This window comes from Carassius carassius, chromosome 22, assembly GCF_963082965.1.
Source record: "Carassius carassius chromosome 22, fCarCar2.1, whole genome shotgun sequence".
In the NCBI taxonomy this organism is placed as follows: domain Eukaryota; kingdom Metazoa; phylum Chordata; class Actinopteri; order Cypriniformes; family Cyprinidae; genus Carassius; species Carassius carassius.
In genome coordinates, this window is record NC_081776.1 from 5,359,463 (window position 1) to 5,383,936 (window position 24,474).

At 37.2% G+C, this 24,474-nt stretch overlaps 2 protein-coding genes and 1 long non-coding RNA gene across 3 annotated transcripts; 2 read left to right on the forward strand and 1 right to left on the reverse strand.

Moving 5' to 3' along the window:
• The first annotated feature begins 2,490 nt into the window (after positions 1–2,490).
• Positions 2,491–2,826, forward strand: LOC132098343 (uncharacterized). The gene is made up of 2 exons (XR_009422880.1): positions 2,491–2,603; positions 2,641–2,826. It is a non-coding gene; the product is annotated as an uncharacterized LOC132098343 (long non-coding RNA).
• Positions 2,827–2,954: 128 nt separating this feature from the next.
• nopchap1 (NOP protein chaperone 1) lies at positions 2,955–4,383 on the reverse strand. The gene is made up of 4 exons (XM_059504481.1): positions 4,214–4,383; positions 3,545–3,616; positions 3,308–3,441; positions 2,955–3,208 (listed from the first exon to the last, which is right to left on the reverse strand). The coding sequence occupies exons 1-4, from the start codon at positions 4,281–4,283 to the stop codon at positions 3,023–3,025; spliced, it is 462 nt and encodes a 153-aa protein (XP_059360464.1). The 5' UTR covers positions 4,284–4,383; the 3' UTR covers positions 2,955–3,022.
• Positions 4,384–4,957: 574 nt separating this feature from the next.
• LOC132098770 (solute carrier family 41 member 2-like) lies at positions 4,958–22,936 on the forward strand. The gene is made up of 11 exons (XM_059504941.1): positions 4,958–5,084; positions 6,177–6,796; positions 7,554–7,661; positions 9,175–9,246; positions 9,986–10,130; positions 10,324–10,470; positions 13,313–13,460; positions 13,575–13,654; positions 17,064–17,195; positions 19,440–19,588; positions 21,794–22,936. The coding sequence occupies exons 2-11, from the start codon at positions 6,218–6,220 to the stop codon at positions 21,977–21,979; spliced, it is 1,746 nt and encodes a 581-aa protein (XP_059360924.1). The 5' UTR covers positions 4,958–5,084; positions 6,177–6,217; the 3' UTR covers positions 21,980–22,936.
• Positions 22,937–24,474: the final 1,538 nt, after the last annotated feature.

Sequence of the window (24,474 nt, forward strand, 5' to 3'; positions counted from 1 at the left end):
ACTATAATGATCTTGAGCATTTCCTAACCATGTTTCCAGTGACAAGTAATTTGTCTGTCCACACTGAGTGTGAAACTGCTGCATGATGATTTTGCCATGACGCTGAAACAAAGATAGAAACCAAGTAACCAACAAAATGTCCTGTCACTCATCATATCACAACTGGTTAGGACGAAACTGCTCATTTACCATTTAAAGTTTGGGGTCAGTAAGATTTTTTTTTATGTCTGGTGCTGACCAAGGCATTAGATTTCTGTCATATGTACATCAGTTTGAATTAGTCATCACTGAAAACATACTACTAAATATATTGTAGAAACTTATTTTCTGTAAAGTGGCATTGCATCTGAATTGAATTTGACCAAAAATTTAAAATAAGTATTTTCTATTTTAATATATTTTAAAATGTAATTTATTCCTGTGATGCAAAGTTAAATTTTCAGCATCATTACTCCAGACTTCAGTGTCACATGATCCTTCAGAAATCATTCTGATATGCTGATTTTATAAATGTCTTATTACAAATTGTTGAAAATAGTTGTTCTGCTTAATTGTTTTGTGGAAACAGTGATACTTTTTCAGGATACTATGATGAATAGAAAGGTTTTTTTTGTAGCACCATGTCTTTACGGTCATTTTTCATCCATTTAATGTATCCTTCATGAATAATATTATTTTCTATATAATATATATATAAAAATACTGACCCTAAACTTTTAAATGGTGGTGTTTGTGGCTTAAGCGGATTAAACCAATTGCACGCGCGCACACACACACACACAGGTATATTAAAACCACGACATCACTGCCACTTAATGAAATCTGTATTACCATATTTGTACTTTGGATTTTAATACGCATAGCATTTACACAGCACTCCTTTTTATTAGAATAACTGTATATATTGTATTAGAGGATATGACAACTTGTCTTATATATTTAATTTTGCATTCCAGACAGATGATTGGAAAGGGAACAATATAAACACACTATTCTTTTTGAAAGTATTTATTTTGTACAAAAATATTGGTTATGCTTTATAGTAGCTTACTCTTGAATTCAATACAATGTGAAGTATTCTGACACATTCTCTGTTAAAATGACTGAAAATATCTGTTGCCCAATGTTTGCTGAAGATTTGTGATGCTTTTGTTATGCATGAACACTTCGAGCAATGACACGCATTTGGTAAAAGATGAAATGTTATCATATGCAGATGTTAATATGAGTATTTCAGCATCTGTTTAAGCTGTCAGTCATACTGAAAGTGTCATATTGCCAAAAAGTTTTACACACAACAGTATTTCAACTTTATATCAACTACAAACACAATTTAAGGAGCGTCAGGAAACCATTTTTACAATAAAGAATGTAAATTGCAAAAACTGTTTTTCTTGATTGAAACGCTTAACTTTTAATATAGTTAATGCCAGAATACAATCCAATTTTCCAGTATAGAGACAACAAAAGAGAGCAAGTTTTAGTCTCCCCAAAAATTAAAATTTGCTGAACATGTACTCACCCTCAGGCCATCAAAGATGTACAGGTGCTGGTCATATAATTAGAATATCATCAAAAAGTTTATTTCACTAATTCCATTCAAAAAGTGAAACTTGTATATTATTCATTCATTACACACAGACTGATATATTTCAAATGTTTATTTCTTTTAATTTTGATGTTTATAACTGACAACTAAGGAAATCTCAAATTCAGTATCTCAGAAAATTAGAATATTGTGAAAAGGTTCAATATTGAAGACACCTGGTGCCACACTCTTATCAGCTAATTAACTCAAAACACATGCAAAGGCCTTTAAATGGTCTCTCAATCTAGTTCTGTAGGCTACACAATCATGCGGAAGACTGCTGACTTGACAGTTGTCCAAAAGATGCCTTTGACACCTTGCACAAGGAGGGCAAGACACAAAAGGTCATTGCAAAAGAGGCTGGCTTTTCACAGAGCTCTGTGTCCAAGCACATTAATAGAGAGGCGAAGGGAAGGAAAAAATGTAGTAGAAAAAAAGTGTACAAGCAATAGGGATAACCGCACCCTGGAGAGGATTGTGAAACAAAATCCATTCAAAAATGTGGGGGAGATTCACAAAGAGTGGACTGCAGCTGGAGTCAGAGCTTCAAGAACCACTACACACAGACGTATGCAAGACATGGTGTCAAGCCACTCTTGAACAACAGACAGCGTCAGAAGCGTCTCGTCTGGGCTAAAGACAAAAAGGACTGGACTGGTCCAAGGTCAACACAGCCGTATACCAGAAAGTTTTAGAGCACTTCATGCTTCCTGCTGCTGACCAACTTTATGGAGATTCAGATTTCATTTTCCAACAGTACTTGGCACCTGCACACAGTGCCAAAGCTACCAGTACCTGGTTTAAGGACCATGGTATCCCTGTTCTTAATTGGTCAGCAAACACGCCTGACCTTAACCCCATAGAAAATCTATTGAGTATTGTGAAGAGGAAGATGCTATATGCCAGACCCAAGAATGCAGAAGAGCTGAAGGCCACTATCAGAGCAACCTGGGCTCTCATAACACCTGAGCAGAGCCACAGACTGATCGACTCCATGCCACGCCACATTGCTGCAGTAATTCAGGCAAAAGGAGCCCCAACTAAGTATTAAGTCCATCGATTGACATCAAGTGGAAAGCTGTGTGTTTATAAGAAACAAATCCACCATCAAGATGTTTTTAACCTAACGTTGCATCCACTGGTGCTCAAGTAATGTAATGGTAAATTTCTCTAAATCTATTCCGATGATGAAACAAACTCATCTACATCTTATATATACTGAGGGTGAGTACATTTTACATTTTTTGTGAACTCTTCCTTTAATCATTCACCCTCTGGATAAAAACATCTTCAAATAACTTGAAATGCCAGTCTGCCAGCTCACTAGGACATAAAATCACAGCTCTCTGCTCTTTCCAAACAGCAACAGGGTTATTTATTTCTTTTATTAGGCACAGAACTCTCGCAGAGTTCAAGTTGGCAGTATGTGTTCTCTCACTCGCTCTCTTTCTCCAACACCTGGATGTTGGCCTTTCTCTTTCTGTCACCTGGAAGTTTGAGTGTCTTTGCGGTGACAGTTTGCACCTCTTCCTCTGAGCTGTCTTCCTCTGATGATGACGATGACGACAACTCATCTTCTTCACTGCTGTCTGAATCATCCAGTTCAACCAGAGCCACGTCCTGCAGTGTAAACACATCCGGTTATTATGGGAAAAGTGAAAGATTTGTATAATTAGACAGGTTAGGATGAGTGACCGCTGGCGGTGAGAGCAGACACACCATCTCGATGACTTTCTCTGCATCCTCCACACTCTCAATGTCAAAGAAACCAGCAGGAGCCTCGTCCATCTGTTGTCTTAGAGACTCATTGGCTTGGGCGATTTGAGGAAGGAAACTTTGCAGCCTGTCCAAGACTAGCACACAGAATATGCATTATAGCAAATATGAATTACAGATAACCCATTATAATTATAGCATATGGCCTACAAATACAACTGATGACATGAACATACTCACCACTACTTTTGGGGACCCTTGCTGTCTGCAGTGAGGCACTTTTAGAGTTCAATAGAAGTTTCTCATGGATTCCTGGAGACATCAACGTTAACGATTTATTTATGATTAAGTGTTCCCCAATATATGTTTTTGGTTATAATGTAAATAATAAGTGACAACAAAGCACATATGGAGTTTCATTTGAACATTTCTTCTACATTATGATTTGAGAGGAGTTCTTCTCAATAGATCAAACGTTAATTTAGAGTTTACTTTATAGGTTAACTGACTTATAGTTGGTTTTCTAAAATGAAATGGTATTACCACCACTCGCACAATAAAGGAAACCCGAAACGTATTATATAACACATGGATAAGTAACGTCGGTCCTGGAGTAGCGCTGTCCTGCAACCTTAATCAAACACCTGAACAAGCTAACCAAGGTCTTCAGGATTACTAAGGCCACAGGCAGGTGTGTTTTTTTAAATATATATATTCATGGTTGCAGCTAAACTTTGCAGGACATCGGCACTCCAGGACCGACGCTGTGTATCCCTGCGATACAAGAAAGTTTCAGATTGAATTGATCTGTTACAGTTAGAGAGACGAGATTCTCTCCGTAAACTCATTGTCTGCTTCTTAATTCTCTGTAAACCTGGAATCGAGTCCTTTTTTTAAAGAACGTCTCACCTTTCCCGTTGCCACAAGTCAACAAGTCTCTAGAAGAAGCTTTCTTGACACTGTTTTGTGTTTGAGCCATGGTTCGTTCTTCACATGTACAAAATAAATTCACACGTGTGTTTTTCTACAACTATAGACTTCCGTGTTGTATGGTCGAGTCACTGTTGGCGCCCGCTAGAGTTTTGGATGTACGTGTGAAAGTTACAACCATAACAACATAACATATAACATAACATAACATAACATAACATAACATAACATAACATAACATTTTAGTGTAGAACCTCAAATAACTAAAAGTATAAAATTAATAAAATCTTTAGTAAAAGCTTTTTTTACCGTTTAAAACCTCTAAAGACATTGTAAATAGCCTGATTATTTAGTTTCATTTATGTTATTTTCTTATTTCTTCTAAGGTAGTTTATTTGTTTTTGTTTTTTTGTATTGTGAAAATGCTAAGAATTTTTCTTAAATAGCGTCATTTGATTAGCTGACATTAACTGTGTTTGTTTGATTGTTTGTTTTTTGTAATACCTGACATAGTTGACATGTAGGTTGTCATAGTTTTTATACAGTCTATGGTTGTCATGCTTGTTTAAAATAATAATAATAATAAAATAATAAATTAAAGAATTAAATAAATAAATCTTAAATCTTAAAAACCAAGGCATATTTTTAAAAAATATATGTGTTTCAATTAAAATTTTAATGTGCTTCGATGTGATCTCACGAGCCTTTTATTTTGAAATGCGCGCGCGCACCCGCTTCTGTCGCAGTGCACGGCAGTGATGACGCGCTGCCGCTGTCATAGAGCTCCAGTCAGTTCAGCGATCAGGAAAGAAGAAGCTGAAACTCGCCTCGACGGAACTAAAATATCACGGTACATACATTCCTTTATTATATTTTTAACCTCCAGAGAGATTGAGAACATCTGCCACACATTAAATAAAGCGCTGCTTTCATTTGACTGTTGAAATGATTAATTATTAATGTTTACCATCAGGCAGCTGGAGAATATTTTAGGATGTTTTAGGGTGATTCCAATGCACAAGTCACCTAACGTTACATAAAGGTTTAGACATATAATTAAGTATTTTTGATAACCACGCACCATATAAACTTAACAAATCTGGCATATTTTATTAGTTTGTCCAGCTACAAAATGCAACCTGTCCTCTCTCTCCACTACATCACATATAATATCACGTATAATATATTCGAATATCTCAAATAGTATCCGTCAAATGTTTGTTTTGTTAACTACAGACATAATAATCTGCTGTTCTTCATTTATTAATTTCCTTTAGGTTTTCTAAGTTCTGAGAACTAGCATTGTTTGTTTACAAACATTTTCCATGTAATGTGTTGTTTATTGTTTTGACTACGTGATTATATCGAAATACACTATTGCATGTTTTACTATTATATATACACTATGTTTGTTTTATTATTTTTATGTCAAATTTCTGAACTTTAAACAGAACATTTCATACAATAAGACTCCATCCGACAATTAATTAGTGTGTATTCTTTCCTACACACATAAAATAATTAATGGAAGCTTGTTTCTGCTATTGGATAAAAAAAAATGTAATTGCAACTTTTTATCTCACAATTGTGCGATATAAATTCGGAATTGTAAGAAAGTCAAAATTTTAAGTTAATTGCACTTTTTTTATTTATTTATGGAGTTGTCAGTTGAAAATTTGCAGTTGCCTTTTTAATTTTTTCATCCCATGGTGGGAATAAATTTCCATAAATATTAATACGGAAGGGGTTCAGAAGTTAGTTCAAAGTATGGTGTACTTAGAAATTTATGTTTAAGTAAATAAGGTTTAGACTGTGTATTAAACACTATGACTGCCAATATAGCATTAGATCAAATAACTGCTGCTGACAGACTAAAGAGAGTGTGACCTTGAATGTGACTCTTTTGTTGATGAATTTCCTTCTGTACTTCTCTTCTCCTTAGCTCACTGCTATACTGTCAGCGCTTCTTCATAGCTGTTATGGATGCCACCTGCTGGTTCTGCTGATCTGCTGCTCTTCTCAAAGTCCGGCAGGCCATGGGCCCAACCAGTTCCCATCTGCAGTATGAGCCTCCGAACCATAGGTGGCGCTGTGCTCAGCTCCCTGGGCCCTAGTCTGGCAGCTCAGGCTGGAGGAGCCTGGAGCTCCATCTCATTTAGACCCATACCCTCCTTGCTTCAGACCATGGTACCTGCTGGTTACACCGCACTACAGGAGGAACGGCTGGCCATGGTGGACCTCAGCACGCCTAAGCCTGATTCCCTCAAGAACGGGTTCCAACGCGAGCCCCGCCGCCACTCAGACCGCAGCAGCAGAACATCCGTCAGCCTGTCTGATGCCGGAGACGGACACTATGTGGAGACTGAGCCTATGCTGCCTGATGGCAGGCTTTCAGGAGAAGAGGCAGATGAGGAAGAGGAGAGCGAGGAGGAAGGGCAGCAGCAAACAACTAGAAATATGCCCAAAGAGTCGCTCCTTGCCATGGCATTGCAGATAGTGGTACCCTTCCTGCTAGCTGGGTTCGGGACGGTTTCGGCTGGAGTGGTACTGGATATAGTACAGGTGAGATTTTCTAAACCTTACATGGAGCATTTTCTCATCTTTACATTGTTCCCCAAACCTGTTTGACTTTTGTGGAACTCAAAAAAAGGTATTTTGAAGATGTTTTTGTCCAGATAATGCAAGTCAGTGGGGTCCAAAATTACACTGGACCCCATCGACATCCATTTTATGAACAAAAAACACTAAAGCAGTTTTCAAAAAATCTTATTTCATATTTTATAAAAGGGATTTTAAGTATTAGACTTTGATGTGATCAGACTTACAATTTTAGCCTGGCAGATAATAAACCTGGATAAAAAAAAGACAAACAGTCCAGTGGTTCTCAACCTTCTCGACTTTAATGTTGATATATATACATTTACATATATTTACATTTATTCATCTAGGAGACGCATTTATCCAAAGTGACTTACAAATGAGGACAGTGGAAGCAGTCAAAAACAACAAAAAGAGCAATGAAATATAAGTGCTATAACAAGTCTCAGTTAGGTTAACACAGTAAACGTAGCATGGGCTTTTAAATAATATAATAAATAAAAAGAAAAAGAAAACAGAATAAAAAAAAGAATATATATATATATTTTTTTTTTGTTAAAAATATATATTTATCTGTTTATTTTTCCATTATAACTAAGATTATGTTAAAATGTTATGTTAACAGTTTAAATAATTTAAGATTTTTTTGAGACCGTACTGGAAGTTTGTTGAGAACCAGCCCATGGACCTAATAGAAATCTCTCTTCTCTCTTTTTTTCAGCATTGGGAAGCATTTAAAAACATTACGGAGATCTTCATCCTTGTTCCGGCTCTTTTGGGTCTGAAAGGAAACTTAGAGATGACCCTCGCTTCCAGACTTTCCACAGCGGTTAGTATCCTAACTAACAGCTGTTTGCTCATAGTTGCTTCTTGCTTTAGTTTACATTGGGTGTGCCTGTTATTTGATTAGAAGTGACTTTCAACTCTCATAAGAAGTTCTCCATTGATGCTAAAGTGCTTCATGATGAGATCTTGGCCCGCTTTGGGCATGCTCTCACCTGTCAGGACCTGACGATTCATGCTAGTGCCCATCTTCACAGACTAGGGCTGGTAGTAAAAAAACACATGTCTGTGATAGACTGACTAACTAGTCTATTATTATGGTTATGACTCCATAGGTATTTCCAACCCACATATGTCTGAGTAAGAAACACACATAGGTTTTCAAGACGACCATGAGCGACATCATCTCCATAAATTCTGACCTTGTAACATGTGTTTCATGTTGTCTTTAAAAACTTATTGTGCATTTAAACTTTCCTGTAGTTAAAGACTCGGTGTGTTTATATGTGTGCCTAGACAAGTGTAGTTCACATAAGTAAGCTAGTTTAGTAACAGATTCTCTTCCACTTTCCTGCCCTTTCCTCTGGGCTCTGGAGTCTCTGCTGACAGAGTGATTAGATTTTTTTTTTGGTAGCTAGTGTTTTTTTTTTCTCTTCTTCTTCAGTCTGGGACTTTAGTGCTCAGAGGGGTTTCAGCTCATGCCGTTTAGCGTCTAGTGTTCTCATGGCAAATCTGTCACCCCCCCTCGAGGTGCATAAATAAACAAACCCTGGCGATGTGGGCCGAGCAGAGGAGAGAGGCGAAAGTACAAGCCTTCTGTTCACCCTCATGCAGCTGGAAAAAAAAAAAAGAAAAACACACACTGAGTTTATTCCCCTCAGACGGCTCTTTCCTTCACACTGCTCTTTCGCATTTACATATGTTTCCTTTATTTTCTTAAGCAAACACTTGCGCACACACACTGGCTCATCAGGTGTAGAATCAGCCATCTTGTTACTCTGTGGGCAGAGATCCATTCCAAACCCGAAATATTATCTTTTCCTCAGATGGTGGTTTTCTTTTCAATGTAAAATATACAATGCCAAATCCCAGCACTTGGATGTAATTTGGTCACATACTAATTTTTTTTATCTTTTGATGGTTTTCTTGTTTTAGCTTTTATGTAAAAAAAAAAAAGAGATTAAAAGAAAGCATTTTTTTTTTTTATAATATTTTAAGTCTCCCTTTAAGGCCATTAAGATTTTCGGTATTATGTTTTTTTTCTACATCTATTAGTACATCTTATATTACAATGATGTATAAATATGTTACATTTTAAATATTTATTAAGTTTTATTGTTACTTACTTTATTACTTACTTTATTGTTATCTTGGGGGGAACATGTTTGAAATATTTATCATTTATCAATGCTTTGTCAACCTTTTACCTTTGCTCTCCAGTTAGGAAGTGCTAGAAAATGTTCATTTAACATACGTTACATTTTGAGACCACAGTACAGGTGACTGAATGCAATAGTGATTAGAGGAAGAACCCTGTTCATCAATTGTGTTTTCTTTAGGTGAATGTGGGGAAAATGGACTCACCCATAGAAAAGTGGAATCTTATAATTGGGAATTTGGCGCTGAAACAGGTAAGAGCTTTCAGGAGGCTTGCATGTACAGTACAGACAGTCAACAAGCAAACGCCATCTGAAACCCAGTAAATTTAAATATGCTTGTAATGGTTATTTATTTTGCATCAGGGTTTGCAGACCTTATCAAGATGACAGGTTTCCATATTTGCATGGACACTAATAAAACAAAGACAGAGTGAACTGTCTATATAAATGTATAAATAATAAGTAATTAAAGTTTAGTAACCCCTTAAGCACTGGGGTTATTTAGGGGGTTCCGCCTGGATATGACATAACCAAATTTAAATGTTTACCCTACACTCATACAATGGAGGAAATGGGGAAAAAAAGGTTATTGTATAGAAATAGAAATAGAACATCAGACTGTAATTCTTCATAAATAACATTATATATGTTTCAAATATCACAATAAAGACAAAATCAACATTACTATAATTTAATATAATCTATAAATGTAATATTTAAATATTATTTATTTTATATATACTTTTTTATATAATATTTGTAATTTGTTGTTTATTTTATCTTTAAAATAATTGAAAATAAAGATAAAATTATTTAAATTAAGTTAAAAAATCTAAAATTCTGTTCATATATTTAATAAAATTATATATATATATATATATATATATATATATATATATATATAATATTATTTATATATATATATGATTTTTTTTTTTTTTTTTTTTATAAGTGAAACCCATTGTTAACTCTGCCTGTCTCTCTTTCTCAGGTGCAGGCCACAGTAATAGGGTTCTTGGCAGCAGTAGCAGCAGTTGTATTGGGTTGGATTCCTGAGGGAAAGTTCCAGATCGGTCACGCCGTGTTGCTGTGTTCCAGTAGTGTTGCTACAGCCTTCATAGCATCTATGCTGCAAGGTCTGTACTTCAGATTAACCTCTAATGCTCTTATTTGTAGCTTCTAAGGCTGATCTTTTCACAACAAATAATGGCCACCTTGTTATATGGCAATCCGATATTCGTCATGTTTGTTATTAGTAACATTTCACATTATGAATGTCCAGTTCCAAGTGAGTGGGGTAAACACTGTCTCATGTGTGTCCTCTCTCAGGTATTATAATGGTGGGAGTGATTGTGGGCTCTAAGAAGACAGGTATCAACCCTGATAATGTAGCTACGCCCATCGCTGCCAGTTTTGGCGACCTCATCACACTGGCCATCCTGGCATGGATCAGCCAGGGCCTCTACAACTGCCTAGGTGAGAAAGATGTGTTTGGGTGAAAAGGGCTCTGTTCTAAACCCTAGTGAGCTCCTTACCTAGATAACATTTTTAGGCATCATAGGCACATTTGATTTAAAAGCATGCACCTAAAAAGCACATATGGATAGTGTTTCACAACCTCAAATGAGTCAGGTTAGCCAGCTATGTAGAGAGCAGGCAGCGAGGCAGCTCACTAGAAATTGTAAAAGATCCAGAAAGAGATTTATTTTTCCCCCGAATAGATAGTAGGTCAGAGTTTGATAAATCAGTAGTGGTTTCTCTCAGATCATGCATACTTTGTTTTCTACCACAAGAGGGCGCAAGAATCCTTAACTTTAGATTCCATCTTTGAGTTAATTACATTTAGATACATTTGTCATAAAGCTGTCTAAAGAATATTATGTGAAAAAAATGTCTTTATTTGTCGTGTTGAAGTGTGATCAGTTATATATCTTAAATGTAGCAGCACATTTCACACTCTGTTGCATGTGTCAGCAGATGTGAGGTGTGTAAGTTATAGTTTATGGGGCAGTGGGTTGATATGTTTTATGGGTAGGGTCACGCTTCTAATGAGTCTGGCTCAGGACAATGAGAGTGTTGTGACACAGTGCATGACCTCGCTGCGTCTACGTATCCACATTCTCAAGAAATACACACACACAGGGCCCAATGTCTCTCTCTCTCTGTGTGTGTGTGTGTGTGTGTGTGTGTGTGTATATATATATATATATATATATATATATATATATATATATATATATATATATATATATATATATCACACAATTGTTTGAGATTATGCAAATATTACAAATATTATGTATCATTAAATGGTAATATTAGAATAATTTGAAATTACTTTCTTGTCCATCCCTGTCTTATTTCTCTCTCTTTCTCACACACACACAAACACACACACACACACATATATATATATATATATATGAAATATAAAAATGTTAAATGTTCTTCTCCATTATTGACAGGTTCCATTTCCACTTCTTTCTTATAAAATTGTTTTAATTGTTATATTTTTCTATTAAAATACTGTAATAACATTTTTTATGTATTTATTTTAAGGATATAAAACATTTATAAATGTTATAAAATGCCATTAACAAATCAAATTTAAACAAACAAATAAGAAATGAACTAGAACTTAACTTTGTCAATTCTTGTCAGATCTCATTTTCACTGCTTAATGAAAAGATCAAGGATCAGTTTATTCATGAGTTTTTTTTTTTATGTTGATTGTCACTTTAAATTAGATTTTCAACCTGCTTCTTTATGTTTGTGGCGAATTTTTCAATCATTTGGCCCTTAAATGCATAGACAAATAACCAGTTTCTCTCTCACACACAAACACTACATCTAAAAAGTGTGAAAGTCACAAGTGGGACGTCCTGAGCAGCATTCTAAAGTGTTTATGCTGGGTTTAATGAGGCTTCAGTTCATGATGACTCAGTGTGATAAGCCCCAGACTGAGTGCCGCGCTCCTTTTTTAGTCTTTCCTTTTCTGAGAAAGGTGAAATTAGGTGAGGGCAAGGCAAATGGCACCACCGTGCCACGCCAAAACCATATCAGCCATGCCAACCAGCCAAAAAGAGAGGCTTCTGCCATCATTAGCGCACACCGCTGCCCTGTCAGGCCCATCTCGCACTAAATATAGTCACACAGATGTTGCCTCTATGTTTGGGATTTAAAGATTTAGGCAGTTTAATGTGTGATGAAGAGTATTTAGCAAAGAGTGAAACCTCTTTTCGCATTGCTGTCTGCCTCAAAAGATTTGATTTGTTTTTTAAGAAGATCATTTTTTCCCTAAATCTGCTTAAATCCAATTAGAGCCAGTCAGTACTACATTTACACAGCAGCAGAATATGATTGTCAGTTTTGATTGGGGCGCCACATTGATATTAACATGAATGTTTTGGAGCGATGCCGCAAAACAAATTGGGAATCAAATCATGAGTCATAGTATTTGAATTGATTTGAAAAAGAAGAATGTGCTACATAAAAAATAATCAAATATAAGCGACTGAGGAAACGTTTGAGAATAGCTCAAGAGACAAAAAAATAATCATGAATGTAATGCCATAATCTTAAGGAAACTTACCTAGCAAATAAAAACCCTATTAAAGTTATTGTGGTATTCACAGTGTAACTTATTTTGGTATTGCCCGCAAAATCATTGTGAATAAATTTCAAAGATTATCCAAATATTCCTCAACCCCACACAGAAGTCATAACCAAATTCTGAGTTCCATTGGTGTGTTCTATTTGATTGAAACTGCAGCTGACAGCATGATTTCTGTCGTCAGCAAGATGTCAGTCATGGTTATTTTTTTCTGTCAAGTCTCCCGTTTTGGCTGTCGGCCCCTCTCAAGTTTTGAAAAATGGTAGAAAATTATTTATAGTGTGGTCAGAGTTTTTCCACTGCTGTCTATTATGGTAAAATTACAGTAAAACAGTCAAACTTTGAAATGTTATTATTATATTAAAATTATTTTCTACTTTATTATATTTTAAAATGTAATTTATTCCTATGGTGGCAGTGCTGAAGTTTTAGCATCATAACTCCAGTCTTCAGTGTCACATGATCCTTCAGAAAACTTCCTAATATGCTGATTTGTGACAAGCAACATTTCCTGTTATCATTGTTGAAAACAGTGTCTGCTTGGTGTTTTTGTGGAAGGATTTTTTCAGGAAGCAGCGGTGGTGTCCCAAAATCCCAATTTAGAATAATTATTAAATGATGATGAAAAGTGATTTCATTTTTACAGAAGTGTTTTACTATAAATACAGAATCTGTATTCACTGGGATGTTCCTCTATTTTATCAGACTCTCACCCATATGTGTCGTCTCTGGTGTGTGCTTTCTTCATGTCTCTAACTCCGCTGTGGATGGTCATCGCCTCCAAACACCCTGCCAGCCGTCAGCTGCTCTACTCGGGCTGGGAGCCCGTTATCACTGCCATGTTCATCAGCAGGTGTGATACACACATACACACACACACACATGGCCATGAATTTGCACACATCCTGAAAAAGCATGTGGAACTTAATTTGCCCCTCTGTCTCAATAACATCTTTCCCTATTTCAGTATTGGAGGACTTATCCTTGACAAAACTGTATCTGATCCCAACCTAGCTGGGATTGTGGTTTACACGCCTGTTATCAATGGTGAGATATGTTACTCTGTACAAACATATTCTATAGAGCTTGCACTGTTTGTCTTCCTTTGAAACCTGCAGATACTTGTCAATACTGGAGGATAATTCTTGAAGTTTTGGTCAATACTTTGCAGTCAAACTACATCAATATCTAAATTTTTGCCTGTTTTACTTGTGTCTTACATGTCTTTTGAAAGGTTTAGGTTTTTAAAACCTTAATTTGTAGACCTTTATTCTTAATGCTCCCATGTCCACAGCACACACTGGCGCTCTCAGCTGATATTTCAGTCCCCTTTCAGACTTTTATTACTTCAGAGAAACGTCTCTGTAATAACTACCCTCATTTAAAGTCACACAAGAATCCTTGTGGCAAATATAGCCACTTTTGTGATTTTAATAAATGTTTCCGTATTGAGAAAAGGCCAAAGGATGGAACACAGCTGAAATAGAGTTGGAAGAGATTTAGCTCTAGGGTAAACTCATTAATTGCGGTAGTTGGGTTTCGCGTGGTAACAGGAGAGGAAGCCAGGACCATGGTACCTCCACAAAGAGCCATACGATTTTTAATTAAAGCACACTAATGAGAGACATTTACGCTGTCTGCAGCCTGTCTGTGTTCTCCCTCCCAGACCACCAAACAGCTGTTTGAATCTCTGTGTGCGTGTGTCTGTGAAAGAAAAGTTTATATCAGAAGTTTATATCAGAATATCTAAAAATCAGAGGCCTTATTCTTAGTTCTAAGAGAGAAGAAACAAAAGGAAATAGTGAAATAGGATGAGTAGCAGAGGCTTTATGGTTTGTCTGCCCAATCAGGAAGTGAGTCAAGGAAGGATATTTAAATGATTGCAACATACACACACTCATGTGCCACTTAGGTACAGGAAAATAGTTTCGGTTGTACACAAATAGATCAAAGTCAGACTTCTCTTAATGTCCCCATTATGAGGGTCACAGTGGCTAAATGGTTGCCCAACCAGCAGTTAGTGTGATTTATTTAGATGTTTTTTTTCTTTCTTTTTTAGTATAAAGGTTTTTAGTGGCACTGTTTTAATTAGCATGCTATTCTTTAGCCATAAAACATATATGATAAAACCCTCTCAGTAAAGGTGTATCTTTAAATTCATCCCAATTTAAAACTACAGCATCTAAAGACACATGACAGACCTTTTTGGCTATAACATTGCATCTCATGCTATTTTTGAGTTAAAATTAGTTCATGTTTTCTGTTTAAGAAGAATGTTTTTACAAAAATTATACTGGGCTTATTATGAACAGACTAAGAATAAGTCATTTTGCACATCTTGACCAAAACCGTGTACATACCGAAAACCAATTGGGCCCATACTAGAGCCCTGCTGCACACCCAGCCAAAGTCTCATCAACTCTGTGACCCAGATTAAGACGTCCATATATGTTAATCCTGCTATTTGGACAGAAATTAGGTTGCATATCATCTCTATTTCCTGTTGGCAGACAAAGCTATAACAAGCATCAGATTAATTGGACCTTTTGCTCCAGGGAAGGTCGAAAAATTCCCATAGACTCTTTTCTCATGCCCCTAACCCATAGCCAACATGTCGTGTTGTTTTTTGTTTTTTGAGAAAATGAAGAAATTTTAGACCTGACCTGCTAATCTGAACCCTAGATCCTTACCCACACACTCCTTCATACAGATGCCGTCTCTCCAGCACTGCCACATGGATGTGTCACAGTGTGGCGAATGGTAACCTCTGCGTTAAACATAAACGCAACCTTGTTAGGGCTAATTGTGCAGAAGCCTGAGCTGTGCTAAAAGATAATCATTCTCCCTCAGGTCTGCTCTTTAATGATGGGAAATGTTATTGCCATTGTGGGCATGAATGCACATCTGTCTGTGAGAAATAGATTTGCTGTGTCTTATTATAATTCAGTTAACTGAGCTTCTGTTCGGCTGTAAACTGAAGGTATACATTTTTCAGTAATGAACATTCATCTTGACTGTCTACTTGCAGTTACTAAATATTTTGAGCTGAAAGTACCATTTCTGGATGTTTTTCCTGGAGTGGCACAGCTTTTTAAAGCAATTCCCAAATCCCCAACAGTTGGTTGATGGATTTGACAGTTTCTCCCTTCACTAAAATGTCTATCTTTTGTGTTATTTTTTTCTCAGTTAAAGTGTTTTCTTCTGTTCTATTTTGTTTTGTTGCATTGCTTAATGTGGTGGTGTTGGCGCAGTGGATAAGACGCATGCCTTTGGTGTGAGAGACCCGGGTTCGAATCCACTGTGAGACACCAATGTGTCCCTGAGCAAGACACTTAACCCCTAGTTGTTCCAGAGGCGTGCGACCTCTGACATATGTAGCAATTGTAAGTCGCTTTGGATAAAGGCATCAGCTAAATGAATAAATGTAAATGTTATAAATATATATATATATAATGTATGTATGTATTATTTTTTCTTTATTTAGTTTTTTTAAATTCAGTTTCTATCTTCTATCATGTTGGCTGTTCTATATTATTCGGTTCAATGCTAGTTTTATTTCTGTTTTATAATATTCTATTCATCTAGATTCATTCTTTGTTCTGTTCGGTTCTATTTCTGCTCTGTTCTTCTCTATTCTATTCTGTGCAATTATAGTTTCTGCAGTTGTATTTTGTGCTTTATTTCTGTTTGATTTAGTTTTGATCTGTTGACAAATATCCATTGTATTCGATTCTATTTTATTCCATTCTGTTTTGTGCTATTTCAAAAGCAGAGGTTTTCATGACAATCCAGATGGTGTAAAAAGAGGAATGTTGTGTAAACAGAAAGAATGTGTTCCTGTAGCTCAAGTGGTAGAGCATTGTGCAAGGTTGGGGATTCGATTCCCCGGGAGCACATGATAGGTAAAAATTGATAGCCTGAATGCACTGTAAGTCGCTTTGTATAAAAGCGTCTGCTAAATGCATAAGAATGTGTATGTTCAGTCAGTTTGTGTGTTGTCCGCTCTGTTCTGTCCTGTCCTCTGTCTCCTGTCTCTCTCTCTTTCTTTCTCTCTGTCTCTCTCAATTGCTTGTCTTCTCCCAGAACCGCTGGGCGTGACATATCGTTACTGCAGCTCTGGACACCACTCTACTTTACTCGGGAGAAAGAGAGTGAGCGAGGGGAAGGGCTGTGCATGTTGGTGTGTGAGAGAAAGAAAGACAGAGATAAAGAGGCGGGGGGACAAAAGCAGAGTTAGTACCGGTGACTCATGGCTGCCAGTCTCACAGTGAAAAACAATTAAGCCTGTATTCATGGATTTTAATGCAGAAGCTTCACTGACATCAGAGTTATTCACATTTACTTTAAATCTTAAATGTGTTAGGAAAGGCTGCTTTTTTCTCCTAATTTTTCATTAATTTTTTGTCCTTGTACTTTCAGTATATATTTGTCTGATGTGTATGTTATTATATTTTAGGTATTGGAGGAAACCTGGTAGCCATCCAGTCAAGTCGGATATCTACCTACCTGCACTTCCACAGCACCCCTGGAGAGGTTCCTGAGGAGGCCAAGGGTTGCTACTACCCCTGCCGTACCTTCTGTGGCACAGGTAACTCCAACCACTGCCCTAATGTGCTTCAAATTACACCATCATGTGCCCCAGACACACACGTTAGTGCATAATAGATGAAAATATTGTGAAATATAGCCACATTTGACTTGTCGACTTGTAGACTTTTAGAAATTAAACCCTTTAAGCACACTTGCTAGTTTATTTAATTTGTCCACGAACAATGTCTAACAGTAAATATTCTGAATGAACCTTCATGAAAAAATATCGTTTCCACTACATATCACTTTACCATTCATTCTGTGGTGGAAATGAAATTCGAAACATTTTTGGAATGAAATCTACATTTTTAAAAACCTCTTGTGTAATTTTAAATCCTCATAACATCATATAAGGCCTACAAATTAGAGGAATATTGAAGAAAAATTTGATATGTGATAACTCATTAATGCGATATTCGATAAGCGATACGATAATGCTTAAAGTGCCACATGCTCAGATGAAACAGTTTTACTCTGCTGTTGCTGAGTCAGTTCTGAGAACTTCTATAACTATCTTGTGTCATATATATATATATATATATATTAGTTATTTGTATGTATGTATGTATGCATCAAGAGCTCCTGTAAAACCACAACGAATTATTCGTGTTTGCGCACACTCAAGTGGTGAATAAAGCTCATTCTAATTCTAATTCTAATATAACTAGAATACATGTCACGAAAAGGAAGAATACAACACAGTATTTACTCTATGAATTCAGTATGCACTGATTCTTATTCAAGCTACAAAAGTTATTTAGGTACAGTTAGAGCAGTGAGTGATTTTCTCTTTTGTTCATGGCCGTAGCGATATGCATTTTGCGAATATGTACATTTTTGATATTACTATAATTTCTATATATTGCACAGCCCTACTGCAAATTTAAGGAGAGAGACTTAATCACATTTTGAAGGCAGTTGTTTTCAAAGAGCCAGAACAAGTAACCAGTGTTTAGAACAACATCCCTTACCAGCGCTTGCAAATGTGTATACATTAGCTTTAATGGAGTGTGTAACAGTGGTTTGTGTATATCAGTCCATCTCGGAGAAAAACAGAGAACGCTTCCTATAAACAACAGAGGCAGCGGACAGCTTGTTGATGTAGGTGCTTTGATGCAGGGTTCTTTCTTAGAGAAACAAGAGGACTCTGGGGACAGTGTCCAGATGCCGAGTACATGAGGGGGACAGTGCCCACTGCAGGCTTAGCAGTGCCCTGTGGAAAGATGGGCATAAATCTTCTTCCTTCAAGGGCTCTGAGTGCACAGGGTTGCCATACTGCGGGGGCAGACAGGATACTAATGGAGTGAGAAGTGTAGGGCTTCTGAATGAGATGCTATTGTATGCATATTTACTTCTAAATATAGAATAAATCAAATATGAACAGCTACACGTGCACAGATCGCACATTGAGTGTTGTTTGTGTTCTGTGGTGTTTCAGGTGTCTTCATACTGGATGCTTTAGGGAAGTCGTGGCCTAATGGTTAGAGAGTCGGACTTGCAATCGAAAGCTTGTGAGTTCGAGTCTCGGGCCAGCAGGAATTGTAGGTGGGGGGAGTGCATGTACAGTTCTCTCTCCACCCTCAATACCACTACTGAGGTGCACCTGAGTCAGGCACTGAACCCCCAACTGCTCCCTGGGCGCCGCAGCATAAATGGCTGCCCACTGCTCCGGGTGTGTGTTCACAGTGTGTGTGTGTGTTCACTGATCTGTGTGTGTGCACTTTGGATGGGTTAAATGCAGAGCACAAATTCTGAGTATGGGTCACCATACTTGGCTGAATGTCACGTCACTATCACAGCTTTCACATAACGTAGTTGAAAACGTCCGCTCACCTACTCATATCAAAAATATTTTTTGTTAATTGAATCAAACCTGAAATCTAATCTTAAAAAATCCAGAACTGTTGCCTTGGCAGCTAAGTGAAATGGTTTTAAATGAATACTGCAATATTTGAATATTATAAAATGTATCTTTTATTTTGTATTTTATTATGTTATTTATGGGCAATTCTCTAATGAGAATTGATCTTCTGGAGAGGCAATCATACTGAGATGAAATACGAAGCAAGACATTTTGGCAGCTTGGTTTTAATAACAGGGGAGTTTTAAGTTCTGGAACTTGCAGGATGGTTTTATAGTACAATGACCTTTTATTTCTCATTTCATGACCCCTTCAATGTCATCATTATTGGTGTTATTTAGATTTTATATATTGATTTTAAAAATGTTGTTGTTTTTTCAGGGGCCAATCATAGGTCAGCACAGGTACTGCTGTTACTGGTCGTCCCTGGTCATTTTATCTTCGTGTACGCCATTGATCTGATGGAAAGGGGTCACACTTCACTTACGACCGTCTTCATGGTCGTGTATTTAGCCGCTGCTCTTTTCCAGGTGAGCTTGACTTGTTGTTATAATGTGACAAAAATGGGGCCTTCTCTCCAACACTGACATCTTCACATGAACGTGTGCAGGCTGTGCGGTGCGGTTATTTCCATGCTGTTTAGAGAACCTGTCATCACTATGTCTTTTTATTAAATCTGACACCAATCTGAGGCTCAGCTATAAGCACTATTTCCCGTAGCAGTCAAAAATGTCAGCCTATAATCATAAAACCAGACACCCGTTTTATGATACAGGTCTGGGGAATCCGTTTCATCTTCAGTTTAATCTCGATGAATGTGCCGCCAGCAGCCCACATGTAACAATGTTACAACATGCATTTTTTTCCCATCATAAACCTACAAGCCTTTTAGAAAATCCCCAGAGCTTTTAGACGCCCCATTTCCCATCTGAATGAAGCAGCGATGATGACATTAGCGATAGCAAGCAGGTGTTGTTTGTGTGTGTGTAGGTAGGTGTATATGTATCTGTGAGTGTTTGGTTATTCCAAAAGAGTGTTTTCATAAATTGTTTGGATTGCAATTCAGATCGATTACCCGCAGAGAAGCTCAGTAAGTGCATTCAGCTGCTGGCTGAACTATCATACTTTATCATAATGAAAGTTTAAATAATGAATTATTAATTTAACTATGAAGTAATACATTTATATATAGAGATAGAGAGAGAATATTTTATTATAATCTTTTATCACAAAATAGGCAAGAAAAACTATATGAAACCCTTATATGGGAAAATTATGCTTCTCAATTTTTTTCCAAACCAAATAGTATCGGATCAAGTTCCATTTACTTTAAACTTTTTTCCGCCGGCACTGTGAACCTAAAAAAAGACACTGTGCCAACCTTTGCCCTTCAGCGGGTTTATGAGTTCGCTAAATTTGACAACCTTCCTTAAGGGAACCTCAAATAGAGTTTAGGTGCTCATTATATGTACTCTGTCTCTACTGATTATAATTAACTTTATATAAAACTACATAAGTGTTTACACCCTCATTTAGATAGCCAAGTAAACCTGTGTGTGTCTGTGTCTCTGTGTGTGTGGACAAATATGAAAGCCATGCAACATCTCTGACTGCTTTCTCTGTCCTTGTGAGTGATGGAAAAGTGTTTCGGTGTGTTTGCGCAGGGTGGAACTACAAGGTTAACCTTGTGGGGCCTCAACAGCTTGTGTACATTAGCAAGCCATCACTTTCCTCGGCTACTCGGAAGGCCTCCGGCATTCCCTTCCTAACAGTTTAATCGTTAATTAATAGAACCCTAATCAAGAGCAAAAAGGAAAGAAAATGCAAGGTGAAATCTCCCACAGAAAGGTCGATGTTCTGATTTTCTCGCACATGAAAACGCGCAAGGTTAATTATTGAAATAATGTCACAAAACTCATCTTGCCTGGCAGGCACAATTAATAGCCTTTAAAACAGCTATTTATTTCCTGCTATCTAAATTGTTGTTTAAAATATGCAGCAGAGAGCGAATGGCTTTTTAACCATCTCACGCTGACCTTAATATAACAGATATAAATGAACGCTGCCTGTCCGGTTAACCAGAGCGTCAGACCTCCAAATAGAGTTTCACACCGACCTGTCAGCCGGATTAATGGGCAGGCCTCGTTTTTATTTCACATAAATGAAAATCCTTCACTCACACATGCACGGAATCACAGGGCTGCTTGCGAAAAGCCCTCAGGAATTGCTGCAGTCCATCTTTTTTACTTCGAGTTAAATGCAAGATGAAGATTTGAAATGTTACATCTCCATTAAGCAAACAAACTGGCATCCACTGGGCCGCACTGATCCAAAAGAGCATTTTAATAGTCTGCGATGCCCAGCGAAGACAAACACGAGGCTAATTTGCTGCTGTTTAAAGAGCTGCGGTAGATGGAAAGCCTTATGATGTTCAGATCTGGAGCCGTTTCAGAAATTTGTCTTAAATGTGAATGGCCCTTTTCAAAAGAATGGGCTCTTGTTTCATTTCCGAGACGAGCTTTTCAAAGAAGCGCCATAAACAAAAACATTGTTACTTCTGGAATAACTCCGTCTCTTTCGTGTTTAGAGCTTCCTGTTGTGTGTGAATGTGTGGGAAAGTTCATCCAAAGGTACAGTGGAAGGGACCGTGGTTTTGTTCTTTATGCAAGAGTGCAGCTTGGCTGACACTTTTCAATATTCAACGCATTCTTGTGTGTGTTTTCTCTCGATCCCAGGTGTTCTCGTTGCTTTGCATAGCGGACTGGATGGTGCACTCCATGTGGAAAAGCGGGAAAGATCCAGACAGTTTCTCTATCCCGTATCTGACAGCATTGGGAGACCTGTTGGGAACCGCTCTCCTGGCTCTCAGCTTCCAATTCTTGTGGGTCATCGGGGACCAGGACAGCGATGTTGGTGACTAAGATCTTTCTTCGATCTTTGACCCACAGATCAAGCTATTCTATACTTGCTGTCTTCACTTATTGCCTTGAATGGCCGCTTGTCGGATCGGGCATGTGGCATAAAAACAAACTTAGCAATTCTCTGTCAGTTTGTGTCTTTTCTCAAAGTGCCAGATGATTTATTAGCTGCATCCGAAGATTCAGCACTTGCAGTAAAGGATAGAATGCATCTCAAATGGAGTAATTTCTGGTGTGTCTGACGTGGAAAGGTACAAAAAGCTTCTTTAATGCTCACTTCTGCCCCCTCGGGTTTCTTTATCCGCACTAATGCAGTGGATGGACCAAATACAAACCCTAGGTGGTTGTACTTTATTTATTTGTCTTGTCTTTCTTTGCTTATTTACTTATGTTGCTCTTTATTGTCTCTTTTGAGACTTGAGACCAGTTTCTCATGTCCAGTCAAATCAGACCTTATTATAACCATACACATTTTTATTCAAGCAATGCCCGATCAATTCATATAAACCTCTGTAATGCAGTTTGGAAGTTAAAGTATGGCTTTGTATTACTTAATAGCATAGAATAATGAACTAATATATATCAGCTTTGAGAAAAGAGAATAGTCTTTCAACTGATCGTTTAGAGAGAAGTACAGCGGTCTGAGTATCGATTGGAAATGTCGGACTTTCTTTGGTCTGCAACAACGTCTCCGTTTAATGGTTGTGTATGCAACCAAATGAAATGGGGTGAATGTGCAAAACAGACACTCTTATACAAGTCTTGTATAAATGTGTATGTGTGTCTGTAAACATTTTTTGTAAATTGTTACTAAGGTGCCATGGACAGCATTTTTCTATGGGGGGAAAAAAAGAGTTTCTACTGGCACCAATGGAGGATTTTTTTGTGTTTTTCTTGCCATGCTTTTTTTTTTTTTTTTTTTTGATACTCAAAATGTTTAATAAAGGTTTATGTCCAATATCTTTCAGTTTGATGTTTATTTTTACATCCTTGGGTCTCCTGAGGCCCTAATTCAATTCTTTGGACTGTAATTAGCTGTAATTAGCTTTTTTGAGAGAGGTTTATGTTCGTTCAAAAAGACGTTCACAAGTTGTGTGAAAACAATAAAGCATGAACCATAAAGTGTTTTTATTTGATAACAAAGAGCTCAGAAAATACATCAGGCACTTTATATAGTGTTCTCCTAAAATTTGCACTTTACCCCACCTGCAGTTTTGTCAAACTGAGCAGTTAAAACTCGTTTTACAGATATTTAAACTCGTAATTCACAGATATTTATTTCATTACCTTTTGCACAGCTCATTATTGGTTATTAAATGTGACAAGAGTACAAACACTTTCCAAACATCACTTATCCCTCAACGTTTTTGACATGTCTAGTATATTATTGTCGTCAATCTAAAACAAAAGGCCTCTGTTTGATTGTTTGGGAGTCTAGACAGGCCATGTTAATGATGGTTGTTGAACTCTCCTGTCTTCAGGGTTTAATGGGGTTATTTGTGCGGTGTGGTGGATTGGGGGCCCTGAAATCTGAGCCTGCTCATAAACGGCCCCCAAATCGAGCCATATTAGCACTCTATTAAAGCAGACCCAATACCAATGCAGCCCACAGCCTCTGTACCGTGATCCCTCATGTTCACCACTAACAACAAACAGACCATCAAGCCAATTTACTGCTCTTGTGAAGCTAATCAGAGCAATGGCTTTCAAAACTAGCATTGATTTTTGTGTGTTTTTGTTGTTTCCTGCTGGAAAATTCAAGGTTTTACATGGTCTCTACTTGAGCCAAGCTGGTCTGAATAGAATATTTGCTTAACTACTAAATGGTGGACCTGGTAGACCATCTTAGGAATAACCAGCTGAGGAACTTCTCGTGAGGAAATGTTATGAGGAATTTGATCAAGGATATTGGACAATAAAGGGCCATAAAATTATCATTAAAGTAGTCCATATAATTCATACACTATACTCAAAGTCATATGATGGCTTTGAGTGAGGAGCAAACCAACATAACTTAGTTTACATTGAAATTTAACATTTACAGCCTAGATCAGTTTCATTATATTTTAGATAAAATTTTCAATATTGGAAAGCCCTTTGGACTAGCATTTTCACTGTTGTCTGTAACATAACCTCTACTTTTTCTGACAGTATAAGCAGCACTGAACTATGGTAATGAAGTCAGACTCAAGTCACCACAACACCCGCTCTTCCATTACAATCTTTGCTATCCTGATCATCAAGTACATCTTAAAGATGGGATTTGGAGTCGTCCCCTGGCATGAGCGTGAGAGTTAAATACAAGCCAAAAAATGATGGTTTAGATTGCACTGTACAGCATGCCCTTTACTCACTGTTGTCACATTTTATTTCTCCATTTGGACTATTCATCGAAAATTTTCATTTTATACAGCACCACATTTGACCTGAAATAGTTTTGAAATGTGGGATGCCAGTTCAGGGCTATTTTAAAGGACAGTTGTTATTGTTTGCTCACA

Coding starts and splice junctions, on each gene's coding strand:
- nopchap1 (XM_059504481.1), bottom strand. CDS start 4,283: ATGGCTCAAACACAAAACAGTGTCAAGAAAGCTTCTTCTAGAGACTTG. Junction 3,442..3,544: donor AAGGGTCCCCAAAAGTAGTG/GTGAGTATGTTC, acceptor TCTGTGTGCTAG/TCTTGGACAGGCTGCAAAGT. Junction 3,209..3,307: donor CAGAGAAAGTCATCGAGATG/GTGTGTCTGCTC, acceptor TTTACACTGCAG/GACGTGGCTCTGGTTGAACT.
- LOC132098770 (XM_059504941.1), top strand. CDS start 6,218: ATGCCACCTGCTGGTTCTGCTGATCTGCTGCTCTTCTCAAAGTCCGGC. Junction 9,247..9,985: donor GGAATTTGGCGCTGAAACAG/GTAAGAGCTTTC, acceptor TCTCTTTCTCAG/GTGCAGGCCACAGTAATAGG. Junction 13,461..13,574: donor ACTGCCATGTTCATCAGCAG/GTGTGATACACA, acceptor TCCCTATTTCAG/TATTGGAGGACTTATCCTTG.